The 13490-nt window shown below is 50.4% G+C and overlaps 1 protein-coding gene across 1 annotated transcript; it reads left to right on the top strand.

The window, feature by feature from the left end:
• Positions 1–270: 270 nt before the first annotated feature.
• On the top strand, positions 271–2998 carry LOC109765675 (peroxidase 3). The gene is made up of 4 exons (XM_020324458.4): positions 271–611; positions 718–912; positions 999–1161; positions 2375–2998. Exons 1-4 carry the CDS (start codon positions 396–398, stop codon positions 2797–2799), a joined length of 999 nt encoding a protein of 332 aa, XP_020180047.1. The 5' UTR covers positions 271–395; the 3' UTR covers positions 2800–2998.
• Positions 2999–13490: the final 10492 nt, after the last annotated feature.

The following is a 13490-nucleotide window of genomic DNA, read 5'->3' as shown; positions in this document are numbered from 1 at the left end:
ACATTTCCGTGGTGGAAGCAAACGCCCGCTCCCCAGGCTGTCTGACCATCGCCTTGTTAGCAAACCGCGACGCCATTGGCAGGGGCGGCCGGTCGATATCGATTTCTTTACTTGTCAGGGCGCCTCCATCGTCTCGCCGTGTCTCTTGCTACGTCGGCCCGCCGGCCTCTCTACCTACTCGCCCGCTTACGTACCGCCCAGCACCAACCCCACCAACGGACCACGCATTGCCGCCGCTAGCTGATGCAAGGCCAGAGCGTGCCCGTGCGTATAAAAAGCGATCGTTGGCTGTACTATTTCAGAACAGAGCATCCTCGTGCCTTTGTACACCATCGCCGGCCACTCGAGAGCTCCAGGCGCGCTCTAGGCTCTAGCTAGCTAGGGTGGCGGTGACAATGGCGGCGGCGACGTTGGTGTTGGTGATGCTCGTGGTGACGGTTGGCGTCGCGGTGGCGATGGCGGAGGGCGGGAAGCTGTGGCAGGGGTACTACGAGCAGAGCTGCCCGCGGGCGGAGCAGATCGTGAAGCACTACGTGGAGCGGCACGTCCCGCACGCGCCCTCCGTCGCCGCCACCCTCATCCGCACCCACTTCCACGACTGCTTCGTCAGGGTACGTTATGCTCTTCCTTTCCGTGCATGGGGACGGCGATGGCAATGCCATTGCGCGCGCGCGTGTTTGTTCTGAATCCTGATCAGTCGGCATGGCGCTGGTGCAGGGGTGCGACGCGTCGGTGCTGCTGAACGCGACGACCGGCGGCGGGGAAGCCGAGAAGGACGCGACGCCCAACCTGACGCTGCGCGGCTTCGCCTTCCTGGACCGCGTGAAGGCGCTCCTCGAGCAGGAGTGCCCCGGCGTCGTCTCCTGCGCCGACATCCTCGCGCTCGCCTCCCGCGACGCCGTCGGCGTCATCGTAAGTGCTCTGCTTCCCTTCCCACCCACGCTTCCGACACGCGCGCCTCGGCGACTGACCGATGATGAGTGAAAAAAAAATTGCAGGGCGGGCCGTTCTGGCGCGTGCCGACGGGGCGTCGCGACGGCAGGGTGTCGATCAAGCAGGAGGCGCTGGACCAGATCCCGGCGCCCACCATGAACTTCACCGACCTCCTCACCTCCTTCCGTGCCAAGGGCCTCGACCTCGCCGACCTCGTCTGGCTCTCAGGTAACAATTCCCACCAATTACCAAGCATCAGTGGCCGAGTTGATGGCATATCGATCATTGGCACCGACACATGCACGGTGATGGTGATAGCGAAGTCTAGTGACGCACAAGCACTCAAGCAAAGATGGGTAGGATAGTCGAGTGAGTAGCGAGAGGAACTTGCTAGATTCGTGCTTTTTCTGTCCATGCGGCGGCTCTCTAGCTAGCCGCTAGCTACCAGAGGCTCCTCCTACTTTGTACAACCCACTCACACAACATGGTCACATGACAGGACCATTGGTGGTGGTGTGGTGTTGATTGCTGAAACGGATGGCTCCAAGATAAAAAGAAAAGTAAAGGAACCACAAATCTTGCCGACACTATGTGCATTTCCACAAAAGCACCAACCGTATTTGTTAGCCGTTTAAAACTTTGGTCGATGTTGATATCATTTCTCGATAGCAATAATAGGGCTATGCATTGTAGTATTTGTTCTATAGACTAGAAAGGTTGTTGCACTGCACGGTCAGAGATTTTGAAACGCTAAGTTGCTAACTACTACTCCCTCCGGTTCCTAAATTTTTGTCTTTTAAATTTTTTAAATAGACTACCACATACAAATGTATATATACATATTTTAAAGTGTAGATTCACTCATTTGTTTCGTATGTAGTCACTTGTTGAAATCTCTAGAAAGACAAATGTTTAGGAACGGATGAAGTACTACATATATTTAGTTTGGAATTCTCGGACATGACTGCGATAAAATGTTAAATGATTTGTTGATCAGTGACAGTGTGGACACAGACAATGATTTGTTGAATTTTCGGACATGACCGCGATATAAGTACACATGAACCGACAAGGACATCTTCGACTCAACTCTGCCAGAGTCTCTTAAGTTTTTAATTACCAACTTAGGTCATTGATTCACATGTTTTTATATGTAGTAAACATTAACGTGCAAGCTGTTCTGATGTATACCTACTAACTATTGCTGTCTGTCTACTAACCACATTGGTCCATTAATTCCTACCAGTTTAGATTGACACCTCATACAAAAATTAAGTTCCATGTGTTCTTTAAACGACACTATCTAGTTCATATTTTTGCAAAAGTTTAGCATTAGTAAAACTTACTGAATTGCATTGTATTGCTCGAACTTGTTGAGTTCTGCACTTGTTATAATGTGTTCACCACCTCACCTGATCCATCATGTGCCAATACCACTCAGGGGCACACACCATCGGCATCTCACACTGCAACTCCTTCACCGAGCGGCTATACAACTTTACCGGCCGTGGAGGACCCGGGGACGCGGATCCATCTCTTGATGCGGAGTATGCTGCCAACCTCCGCAGGACCAAGTGCACCACGCCCACGGACAACACCACCATCGTGGAGATGGACCCTGGGAGCTTCCTCACCTTTGACACTAGCTACTACCGTGGCCTCCTAAAGCGTCGGGGACTCTTCCAGTCCGATGCCGCGCTCATCACCGATGCTGCAGCAAGGGCCGACGTCGAGAGCGTGGCCAAGGGTCCGTCGGAGGTGTTCTTCCAGGTGTTCGCACGGTCCATGGTGAGGATGGGCATGATAGAAGTGAAGACCGGTGGCGAGGGGGAGATCAGACGGCATTGTGCCGTTGTCAACAGCTAGTGTCGTGCGTTGGTGGCATGTGGACGATTGTTTTTGTATGTTTAGTTACATTTCCTTTTTCCTTTTTGTGTATGTATTTTGTCTATTTTCCTTGTTTGTAAGGTGGTTTTCAAGTTGTGGTCCACGTGATACATGTCTTCTTTCTATTTTGATGAAAGTAAACAAATAAACAAGGAACATGTGTTAATAAAGCATGAAAGAGTATGTGGCAATGATATAGATACTAGTGATGTTGATGTCACTGGATTTTCAACCTGTATCTTTTTAATGCAAAAAGGATCGGATCTACGATAAATATTAATCGGAAATACAAAGTACCTCAAACATAATAAAAACTACAACAAGGTATATGAACCACCAAACGACCATTGCCGCCATCAGAACAAAATCTACGTCGGAGCTCTGTCTAATCCGTCCCGACAGGTGAACTTGAGGTGGGTCGGAGCCTGGAAGACTAACTGAAAGAAGAAGCACTGTCATCTGTCCAAGCGCTGCCCCTGCGAGGACTAAAACCCAACCTATCTACTAGTCAGAGCCGAGGCACCAAGATCCCCTCCCTACCACCGGTCACCGGAGCGGCGGGCGTAAGGGAGACGAATCCCCGCGCTCATCGGAGAAGATCAAGGTGAGAAAGGCTTTTCCTAGTCGCCTTGTGACAGGGGAAAGAAAAAGTGTTTGCGGAGAACCACAAATGGATTTGTAACCTGTATCAGCTGGACAACCAACTCCATAAACACTACTCCACCAGCAAACCTAAACACCACTAGAAAGAAATGAAGTAGCTGATTAAATTGTTAAGCTTACATCCATTGCGACTCTGACACTTATTTTTAACAGGAAGATCTAAACTATCTAGAGCTTACACATCTTTTTCCTTCTCCAACATTTCCCCTCCCACGTCTCCTTTAAATGTCCATATTAATCACTCAAACCACACTACAGTTACTCGAAGTATCATAGGTTCCCAGCCTTTGCTTCCTATGAAGAAGCCTAACCACCTTTTCTCGCAGATAAGAGCAAGAATAAACATAGATAAGCCTAACCAACTTTTCTTGCAGATACCATCAAGGAGAAACATACATAATTAAAGGGGATTGTAACTCCTCGGTCAAACCCATCGATTCACTCACCGGTTCCATGTTATTGTGTCTGCGATCTAGACTGGCCCCACAAAAATCAACACTAGACTTTCCTGCGCACTTTGTTCTCACGTGTGCGCACCTAGGAACAACTTCTCAGTCGGTCACCCATCCTCAAATTGCTCCGAGCCAATCACGTAGCTTTGAGGTTCTTGTGGATGGGCTGCCAAAAAAGAACATGCACCTTGTTGATATGAGTAGTCTATCATTCCTATTAAGAGGGATGTCACAAGTATCAACTCGGGTTCTTCCTCCTCCATCAGCATGTCCAAATACCTCACATTTCTATAAATCACACGAATGGTTAGGCTAGTGAGCTATCAAAAGAAAAACCATAAAGTGGTGGAGAGATAAGGATCGCCGATGTAGCTAGACAAACAACTTATAAATATAGGGGAGACAACAATGAACATGTGAATAAGGGTAGTCGGAATTTTAAGAGAGTGGAGAAGAATGGCACTCCGCGACAGACACAATACACCATGTGTAAGTAATGAGAAGTGCATAGGAGGACATATAGGACATTACAAATAATGTTACGAAGGAATGCATGCATGTCAAATTTGTAGTCAAGTGGGAGGCGAGGTAGTGTTGTTGACATGCTGCACACACATAAATGTAAACCAACATGAATATCTAAGTTAATCTTGCTTCTTTCCAACATAAAGGAGCATCGCTGGCCTCCGGTGCTTGATGGCTTATATATACCTCCTTTTCACCTCAGAATTATTAAGCATTTTTTTGCTGCCGACACATTGTGTTTTGAGGTGATCTTTGTTTGTTGAAAATATGCCCTAGAGGCAATAATATTGTATTATTATATTTTCATGTTTATAATTAAGAGTATATATTCTATGGTATAACTGTTATGATCCTGAAATATTTGATTCATGGAAAACTCATATGCACGTGTGGAATAATAAATGGTAAAATATAATTCCTAGTCTTGCCTCTAAGACTAGCTCAAGTGTTGTTGATGATCACGTTTCTTGGATCTTAGAATATCTTTAAGCGTAACGATAATCCTGAAACAATTTTAAAATTATGATGTTAGAAGAACGTTCATTGAATCGATCCAAACGTGTTTGTTATACTTTGAGATATAATCGTCAGAACTCAATTGTTATAACACGGAGTGTCAATGTGTGATTTAGTTCCTTAGACCATGAGAGTATTGTAGTCGCTTCTTACTTTTTTTCGAGAAGGGGGATCTCCCCGGCCTCTGCATCAGAATGATGCATACGGCCATCTTATTACTGAAATAAAAGGTTCCAACAAGGTTCCAAAGTCTCCGACTGAAAAGTAATAAAAAGACAGCTCACACAGAGCTAAAGAGGCTGGACACACAGACTAGCCAAGATAAGACGCCACAACCGGCTGGCTAAAGATAGATAGGTAAACTAATTGCCTATCCTATTACATGACCGCCATCCAAACCGGTTGAAGATATCCCGAGCTACCATCTCCCAGCGGATAGATCCAGTAACCAAATGCTCTCTGGCCTCCATCGGAGTGAGTAGCGACCATGAACGGATCACGGCCGTGGCTCGGAAAATAACCTGCAAAAAGTGAATACGTGATGTTCTGTTAAAAACCAAATCATTCCTGCAAGTCCAGATAGTCCACAACAAAGCGCAAACTCCAACACGAATATGTCTCGCTAATGCAGGCTCAATCCCAGTGAGCCATGTCCCAAATAACGTAGTAACAAAATTCGGTGGAGTAATATTAAAAGCAATGTGAACCGTCCGCCAAAGTACTCTGGCAAACGGGCAATCAAAAAAGAGATGTTTGATCGTCTCGTCCCGATCACAGAAGCTACACCTCGTAGGTCCTGTCCAATTACGCTTAATCAAGTTATCCTTGGTTAAAATAACCTGTTTATGGACAAACCACATAAACACTTTTATTTTCAAAGGAACTTTGACAGCCCAAACATGCTTGGAGGTAGGAATGGAGCTCGAATTAATTACATCAATATACATTGATTTAACCGTGAATACTCCAGACCTAGTCAGTTTCCAGCGTAATTCATCGGGTTGTTGAGAAAGCTGGACATCGGGTAGTCGCTTCTTACTGTAGGATGAACTTTGGGATTGCTCGAACGTTATCTGCAACACAATGATCATAACGACAATTTATAGGTTCATCGAAAAGTTTGCAAGGGACTAGATAGCTCAACAATGGGATTTGCTCCTCCAATGATGGAGATATATTCTTAGAGCCCACATGTGCGGCATATAGATGAGGATTGAACCGTACATGCACGCTGGGCGCCAATTTTCCGTATTTTACAACTTTCGACACCAAACTACACATGTTGTTCAACTTTCGGTCTCATGTGAGCATCGAAGATATGGTATCACCTGATATTCCCCCCTGTTCAACTTTATGCTAGTGTATTTACCTCCCCCTCTTTCGTGTGGCTTCCTGTACAATAGATTCAGCTTCCCATCCTTCCAGCACGTGCATGCACCCATATTAAATTGCCGCCAAGAAAGCCAGGAAATTTAACATGCATCCTATGCTTGCACTTCCCCTTTCCTCTATCCTTTGCTCAATGCATTTCAATTGGATTGCTACCCTACCATATCACGTGCAGTTTGTACTGCACAAATTTTGCATGTAATCTGCACAAATGATTGACACCCGGCTATGAAGCTCTAGGCGATAGCGATGCTGGCCGTTCCTGCAGCTCGTTCATGAAGCTTCCTCCTCTTAATTTCTGTTTACAATTAACGACAGTCAGCCGTCCGCATCAACTGAGATCATGGGAAACAAGGGTAGTAGGCCATGTCATTGCTCACCACATCGTCCTGTCCTTGGCCATTGGTTCTTGGCTCACCGTCGTCGCCCTCACCGACACCCTAGAGCCTGCTGCTAGCTTCCCTTGTCATTACAGGCCAGAATTGCATTTATCTAATGGGACTAGTTAGCTTAGCGCGTCTATTTTGGTGCGTTCTGTTGCCGCTATGCATGTGGAAAAATACAAGATGAAGCTTTGACAGAGCTTTCTCTCCAAACGTGATGTATTCACGGGCTGATTGAGTGAGCCCCATGAATCTTCCTTGTGAGCTGTGACTGACACAGGAAAAAAGACACGGGGAACTGAATCCCATGAAGGCTTCAAGGGAAAGACTATGGCAGATTTTCTTTCAGTTCAGGGGGAAGAAGAGCCTTTGGAATAACTTGTGACCAGGGGAAAATGGTTATGGCAGTGTGGCATTACCATGGATTACACGCAATACCTAGAGAGGAGCTACTGTACTACTTTTTCTTCACTTCTTTTCGTACATCTTTCCTTTGATCCAGCTCAGGGCCACCCTAGTCTAGAAATTCTCTACTATTTTTAATTTCTTCCTTGGAACAACATCTCATTTAGCTAATACTGATGCAACCACCACATTACTGCCATTAGTACCATATATATGCATGGACCATGATGGAGGGGTGCATGCCCATCATTCACATTAGTGCAGCATAGTTTTAGCTAATGACTGGTGCAACCATGGTGCCAGCTGGGGTGTCAAGGAGGGCATAATTAGGACCGAAAGTGTACTTTTGCTCCAATCGGTCTTCGTCGTCATCAATCTCGAATTATCGACAGGTTGGCAGACAGCAGTACACTAAATTATCTGTATAAAAATAAGATGAAATGTGCACTAATTATAATTTCTTTCATATCTTGTGATTATACCAGGGATACCATGCCATGGACCAATAATGTGTGTACTTCGCAATGAGTAAATGGTCCTGTGATGTGTACAAAGTGCATGCTGTCCGTCCTTAATAGGGGCAAACAGTATCTAAATGCACGCCAGTTAAATGCCATGATGAGAATGACCAACCCTCCATTTGGAAGTACAAATATATTTGAGACTCTCCTACAACATATATACTTCGTTTTATGCATTCAGTAATCAGTATATGCATGCCAGCAAAATTATACTGCTACTCTTTTTTTTACCAGTTCGTACTCTATCCTGGGTGCATATCCAAAGTCCAATCAGTAGAAGTTGACAATTTTCTCTTCCTAACACACCTTTCTGGCATCAAATATTTTGTCGAAGATGATCGCATGAACACGACAAGCTAACTAACTGAGCACAGAAAAATGACCCAGCTCCTAATGATATGCTCAATGACTGGTAAGCTGACTGCTGACATGGTCAAACATGTTAAGATGTAAAGGTAACTGGAAAAAAAATCCCCTCAATTGGTGGCCTGTTTTTCATGCTCATCATCTCTATTCTAAGCTCACTTTGATAGAGGCAAAGATGTCACTCTGTTCCATGCTTACTACTCCTACATCACTAGCCCATGTCCCTTTCCTGAATAGTGGGCATATGGCGCCTGTGAGTACCATTCACTTGCAATTTTCAAAGGCAAGCTGGCCGAGATAAAGGAAATACAGGGACGGCCATAATTTCAATGTGTCCGTAACTGCATAGATTAGTTGGACTTAAAGTAACATGCCTTTTTATGGTCATAACTTCATCTTTTACATCCCTTTCGCAGTTACATCTCTCACTTTCAGTAAGCACGTTCAGAAATGTGCTAACCATGGATGCATTAGTAGATGTGGCCGTTAATCATGGGAACATTCTCTGGTAAAAAGAACTCCGCAGTTAATCCAGTGATTCCCTATAATTTTACAACTTTCTTTTGGATGGGTAAATTAGTTGTTGGATGCATCAGCATGCTTGTGACAAAGAATACATTTCAAGAGGGGTGTCCAAATTAAAGTGCTGAAGAGACCACATCCATCCAACTACAACATCACTGGAAGTGGAAAGGAAAGGCGTATGTCCACATGAGTGCTTGTGCATCGCAACTGTTTGGCCATGATGCTGCCACTGAACTAAACTCTAATACACACTACTGTAGTAGTATCTCCGGCCTTTATCGGTTACATAGGCATGTCAATAGTAATATGTGTTTGTTCAGAACATCATATGCATTGTCCACTCAGCGTTTTGCATGTGGTAAGTGTATCGGTTATACACATGACATCGACAAATGTTCATCCGAGCAAAATCACACAGCAGCAGCATCCATCATCACCTAGTGTAGTGTGTGACTAGCGACAGATTACATTTTTTTTAGACATTTTAAGTGGTTGTGATGGAGCGGAGATGGGCGACAGCTTGGGCGACAGCGTGGGCGACGCGCCGGCTGCGGTGTGGCAGCCAGCCGTGGCGGGGACGGCGGGCTGGTCCGTGGTCCGGCGCAACGCGAGCGTACTACAGGTGAGCGGCGCGGAGGGCCGCGCCGGCTCACCTATAGTGGGGGACGACGGTCGCCACAATCGCTTCTGGGCGCTGGCGGCGGAGGACTCGGAAGAGGAGGACGAAGGCGGGGAGCTGGATCCGGAGCGGGGCCTGTGCGCGGCGCCAGCAGGGCCGTCGATTGGCGATTTCATGGCTTTGGCTACGAAGCAGAGCGGTGTTGCTTCGCGCTCGGGGCGTGGGAGACGCTTCGCGCCGGGCGGCCGTGGCTCCAGATCCATGGCTTCACGCATCTGGCTGCCGTCGCGGGAGTGCGGCTCGGGCTCGGGTGCTGGCGGTTCGTCGGGGGCGGCGACGTGTATTCGAGCCAAGGCGGCGGCGAGCCTGGGTGATGCAGACGGAGCTGTCCAGGGAGGACTGGCCGTGCCTGCCGGCGCCCCCTGTGGCGGCGGCGGCGGAGGCGGCGGGGGCGCCGTGCGGTCCGGAGTTGATGCGCTCGGCACCAGGCCCTAGGGTTGGGCCGGATGGGCCGTTGGTGGGGGCCCCTCCTGGGCTGGCGTCGGGCGTGGGGCTGGAAGAGGGTTCTGGGCCTAGGCTGAGGGGACAGGCTGGGGCGTTTTCCGACCCTCCAGTGGGACTAGGACTGGAGACGACCTCGGACCCGCGGCCTCAAGTAACCCAACGGCCCAACGCGTCGCGGCCCAGCACTGGCCCGATCACTGGATATAAGTGGGTGAGGAGGGGCTGCCTGGATCCCCGTTTAGGGTTTTCAGCCACCACTCGCGAGGTGCGGCGCCTTGCCCACTCCGCCCACTCGATCCAGATCTGCCCCCCTCCTCCCCCCCTTCTCCAGTCTTTCGCGGCGGTGGTGATGGGAGATAGGCGTGCGGACAAGTGGCCGATGGAGGTGTCAGATCCGGAGGCGGAACGGCGTAGGGAGCGGGAACTGCGTGACAAGGCGAAGCGTGTGATGCGCGAGCGTTCGGGTGGCCGCGAGGCCAGAGAAGAGCGAGGCGGATCCCGCGACCAGGGCGGGCGCGAGGGGGATTGGGGTCCTCCTCCCCCGTAGTGGATCCAGCAGCAGGAGCGCAAGAAGAAAAAGAAGGTTCAACAGCGGCGTCGAGAGCTTGAGAGGAAGCATGAGCCGCTCCCCAGCGGTGGTGGGGGCCACGGGGACCCACTGGCCAAGAAGCCGCGTGCAGCTCCACTGGCGGTGGCGCTGCCCTCTGCTCCAAAGGGTACGGCGGAGGAACCCATCCCAGTGGAGGTGGCACCGGACGTGGAGTGCTTCAAGTGCGGGCGCCCCGGCCACTTCCAATCCCAATGCAAGTTCTTGCCCCTTTGTGTGCTCTGCAAGGAAGAAGGGCACGCGTCCGCTCACTGTCCGACGAGGGGCCGGCAGCTTCACCTTCAAATCATGGGAAGCGCCATATCTGGGGAAGGATTTTTCTGCCTAGAGTTCGAGGACGCGGACGAGTCCGAAGCCCCCATCGATGCTCGCATCAAGAATGCGGCCATCCTATCTGCGGAGCCGGGGAAGCTGAACCTTCGGATCCTCAAACAAGAACTGAAGCACATGGTGACAGGAGACTGGGATTGGCCGGTAACTCAAGTGGGTGATGATGACTTCGTGGTGGTCTTTCCTTCTGCAGATCTGTTACACATGGCGAAGTCTAGTGGTAAGTTGTTTCTGTCCATCAATGACATCACTGCGCGGGTGCGCGACATGTTACATGAGGAGGTCCAGCCCATGGTGATGCCGGAGACTTGGGTGCGGCTCCATGGCATCCCAAAGAAACATAGGCGTGAAGATCGCATCAGGGAAGGGTTCCGGATGCTGGGCCGGCCAATTGTGGTCGATGAACTTTCTCTGATCAGGTTGGGGCCTGTCCGGATGAAGCTTGCGTGCAAAGCCCCGGAGAAGCTAAATGGTGTCGTCGAGGTGTGGTTCAACCACGAGGGATACCAAATCAAGGTGGAGCGCGAGACCCTTCCCAAAAGGGGTGGTGAGCGGGCCGTGCTGGGAGCGGGCCCTGCCAACCCTCCTGACAAGGACGCGAATCCGGGCGCTTGGACGTTGGGCATTGAAAAACACGGCAGGGCCGAACCAGGCAAGGAGCCGCAAGGGTGCGAGGGCGGCCCTCGTGGTGCGGAGAAACAGGATACCAAGATGCCAGACAGGGGAGAGGATCAAGACGAGAGCATCCAGGACACATCCATTGACACGGAAACTTGGGACAAGCTGGGTGCGCTGTCGGCTGAGATTGGTGCCATGGGGGTGGCGACTCAGGACACCGCGGTCAGCGGGCCCCCGCTAGCCAGGTCGCTGGAGCTTTCCTTCAACGAGTACGGGTCCAACCTTGGCCCGTCCCAGGTGGCGGCGACTCTGACTGGCGCGGGCGGGGTCTCCTATGCTGCCTCTCCCTCTCTTCCAACCTCTTCCTCTCCAGTGGCCGTGGGGGCGGACTCTGGTTGCGTGGTGATCGAGCCTGCTGACCTTACGCCTGCTCCGCGTCGGGGTTCCAACAGCGGGGGCAGGCAACCTAAGAAAACGGCGGGGAGGAAACCGGCGAACAAGCAGGCGACGGTGGTGGCGGAGGTGGAGAGTTCTGACCTTGGTGGTGAGTTGGGCGCAGCGCTAGGGACGACGGGGACTAACAACAAGGCCAGGCGCACCAAGGCGATCCCGGTGGTGCAGCGCGCCCCGAGCGTTCGGGCCAAGGCCAAGCTCGGCGATCTCTCTTCCTTGGAGAGCGCCAAACTCCGCATCGTCGACAAGAACATGGACGCCGCAGGTAACCCCTTGCCATCTTTTCGCATTCTTAATGCCTTCTCAGATGAGCACCTGGTGAGCATTCTAGATGACTGCGGGGTGGAGACCCGTGGGTCGCAGTCCGAAATTCTATCTCTTGTGCTCGCTAGGGAAGAAGCGCAGGCTGCGCTGGCGGCCGCTGCCGTGCGCTGTGCTAGCAACAACGAGTTAGCCATTGTGCCAGTAAAGGCTGGTGACGAGAGAGTGCCCGACGAGGTGACACTAGCTAGGGAAGCTAGTGTCCTTCCTTCTAATGGCCGAGCGACGGCTAGGAAGAGAGTGGCGAAGGCGGTGACCTCTCGAGGTGTGCGCCTACGTAACAGGGTGATTTAGATGCGTTACATGTTCTGGAATATCCGTGGTTGTGGCCACGGTGGTCGGCGCACGCAGCTTAGATAATACATGGCCAAAGAACATATTGACGTGGTTGCACTACAATAGACGATTAAATCTGATTTTACCTTCAGAGAATTGCTTGCTTATGATCCTCTTCAACGTTTCGATTGGCATTGGGTTCCCTCTGTCGGTCATTCTGGTGGCATTCTGTTGGGTTGTAATAAGGATGTGTGTGATGTTCTGCATTGGGATGTTGGTGTTTTCCTTTTATCTGCTACTATTAAACATCGTGTTTCTGGTTTGTCGTGGGTGGTCGTTTGTGTTTATGGGCCGGCCGACCACTCCAGATCGCCAGCGTTCCTGCTAGAACTAACCAACCTGGTCGGGGCCAAAAGGGCAATCAACCTCCCTGTGGTGGTAGGGGGAGACTTTAACTTAATTCGCTCGGGGCGGATAAGAATAATGCTAATATTGACTGGACGAGGGTGTCCTTAATGCCATTGCGGCAGCAGCATTGCGGGAAGCAGCACGGACTGGTGCCAGATATACCTGGACTAACAAGCAAATGCAGCCGGTCCGTAGCGTGCTGGATAGGGTCTTTTTTACACCGGAATGGGAGGTTCTGTTCCCCATGTGCTCCCTCATGGCGGAGACGCGCATCGGATCAGACCACGTTCCGCTCATATTTTCCTCAGGGGAGGAGCTCATCCGCCGTGGCCCTAGGTTCTACTTCGAAACGGCGTGGTTCGAAGCAGAGGGATTTGCCCAGATGGTGGTTGAGCGTTGGGGCGCGATTTGTGCTCATCTGGGGCCCCAACGCGGTCCAGCAGAGAGCTGGGTCGCGGCTGCTGGCAAGCTGCGTGCCTTCCTGCGTGGGTGGGGCGCTAATCATGGTAGTGAGTCCAAGAAAGAGCGCGCGCGCATAGTTGAGACTATTTCGTTGTTAGATATGGAGGCAGATCGCCGGCCCTTCTCGGAGGCCGAGTGGGCGCATAGGTACGCATTAGAAGATCAAGTAACAGCGATTTTGCGCGCGGAAGAGGAATATTGGCGACGCAGGGGCGGAGTCAAATGGGTCACGAAAGGAGACGCAAACACTGGATATTTCCATGCCTACGCGAATGGGAGGAAAAGGAAATGCACCATTCTACGTCTCCAATCAGACCAAGGTGTCCT

This window comes from Aegilops tauschii, chromosome 7 (genome assembly GCF_002575655.3).
Source record: "Aegilops tauschii subsp. strangulata cultivar AL8/78 chromosome 7, Aet v6.0, whole genome shotgun sequence".
Taxonomy (NCBI): domain Eukaryota; kingdom Viridiplantae; phylum Streptophyta; class Magnoliopsida; order Poales; family Poaceae; genus Aegilops; species Aegilops tauschii.
Note: the sequence above shows the minus strand (reverse complement) of the source record. Positions and strands in the feature narration are given on the sequence as shown.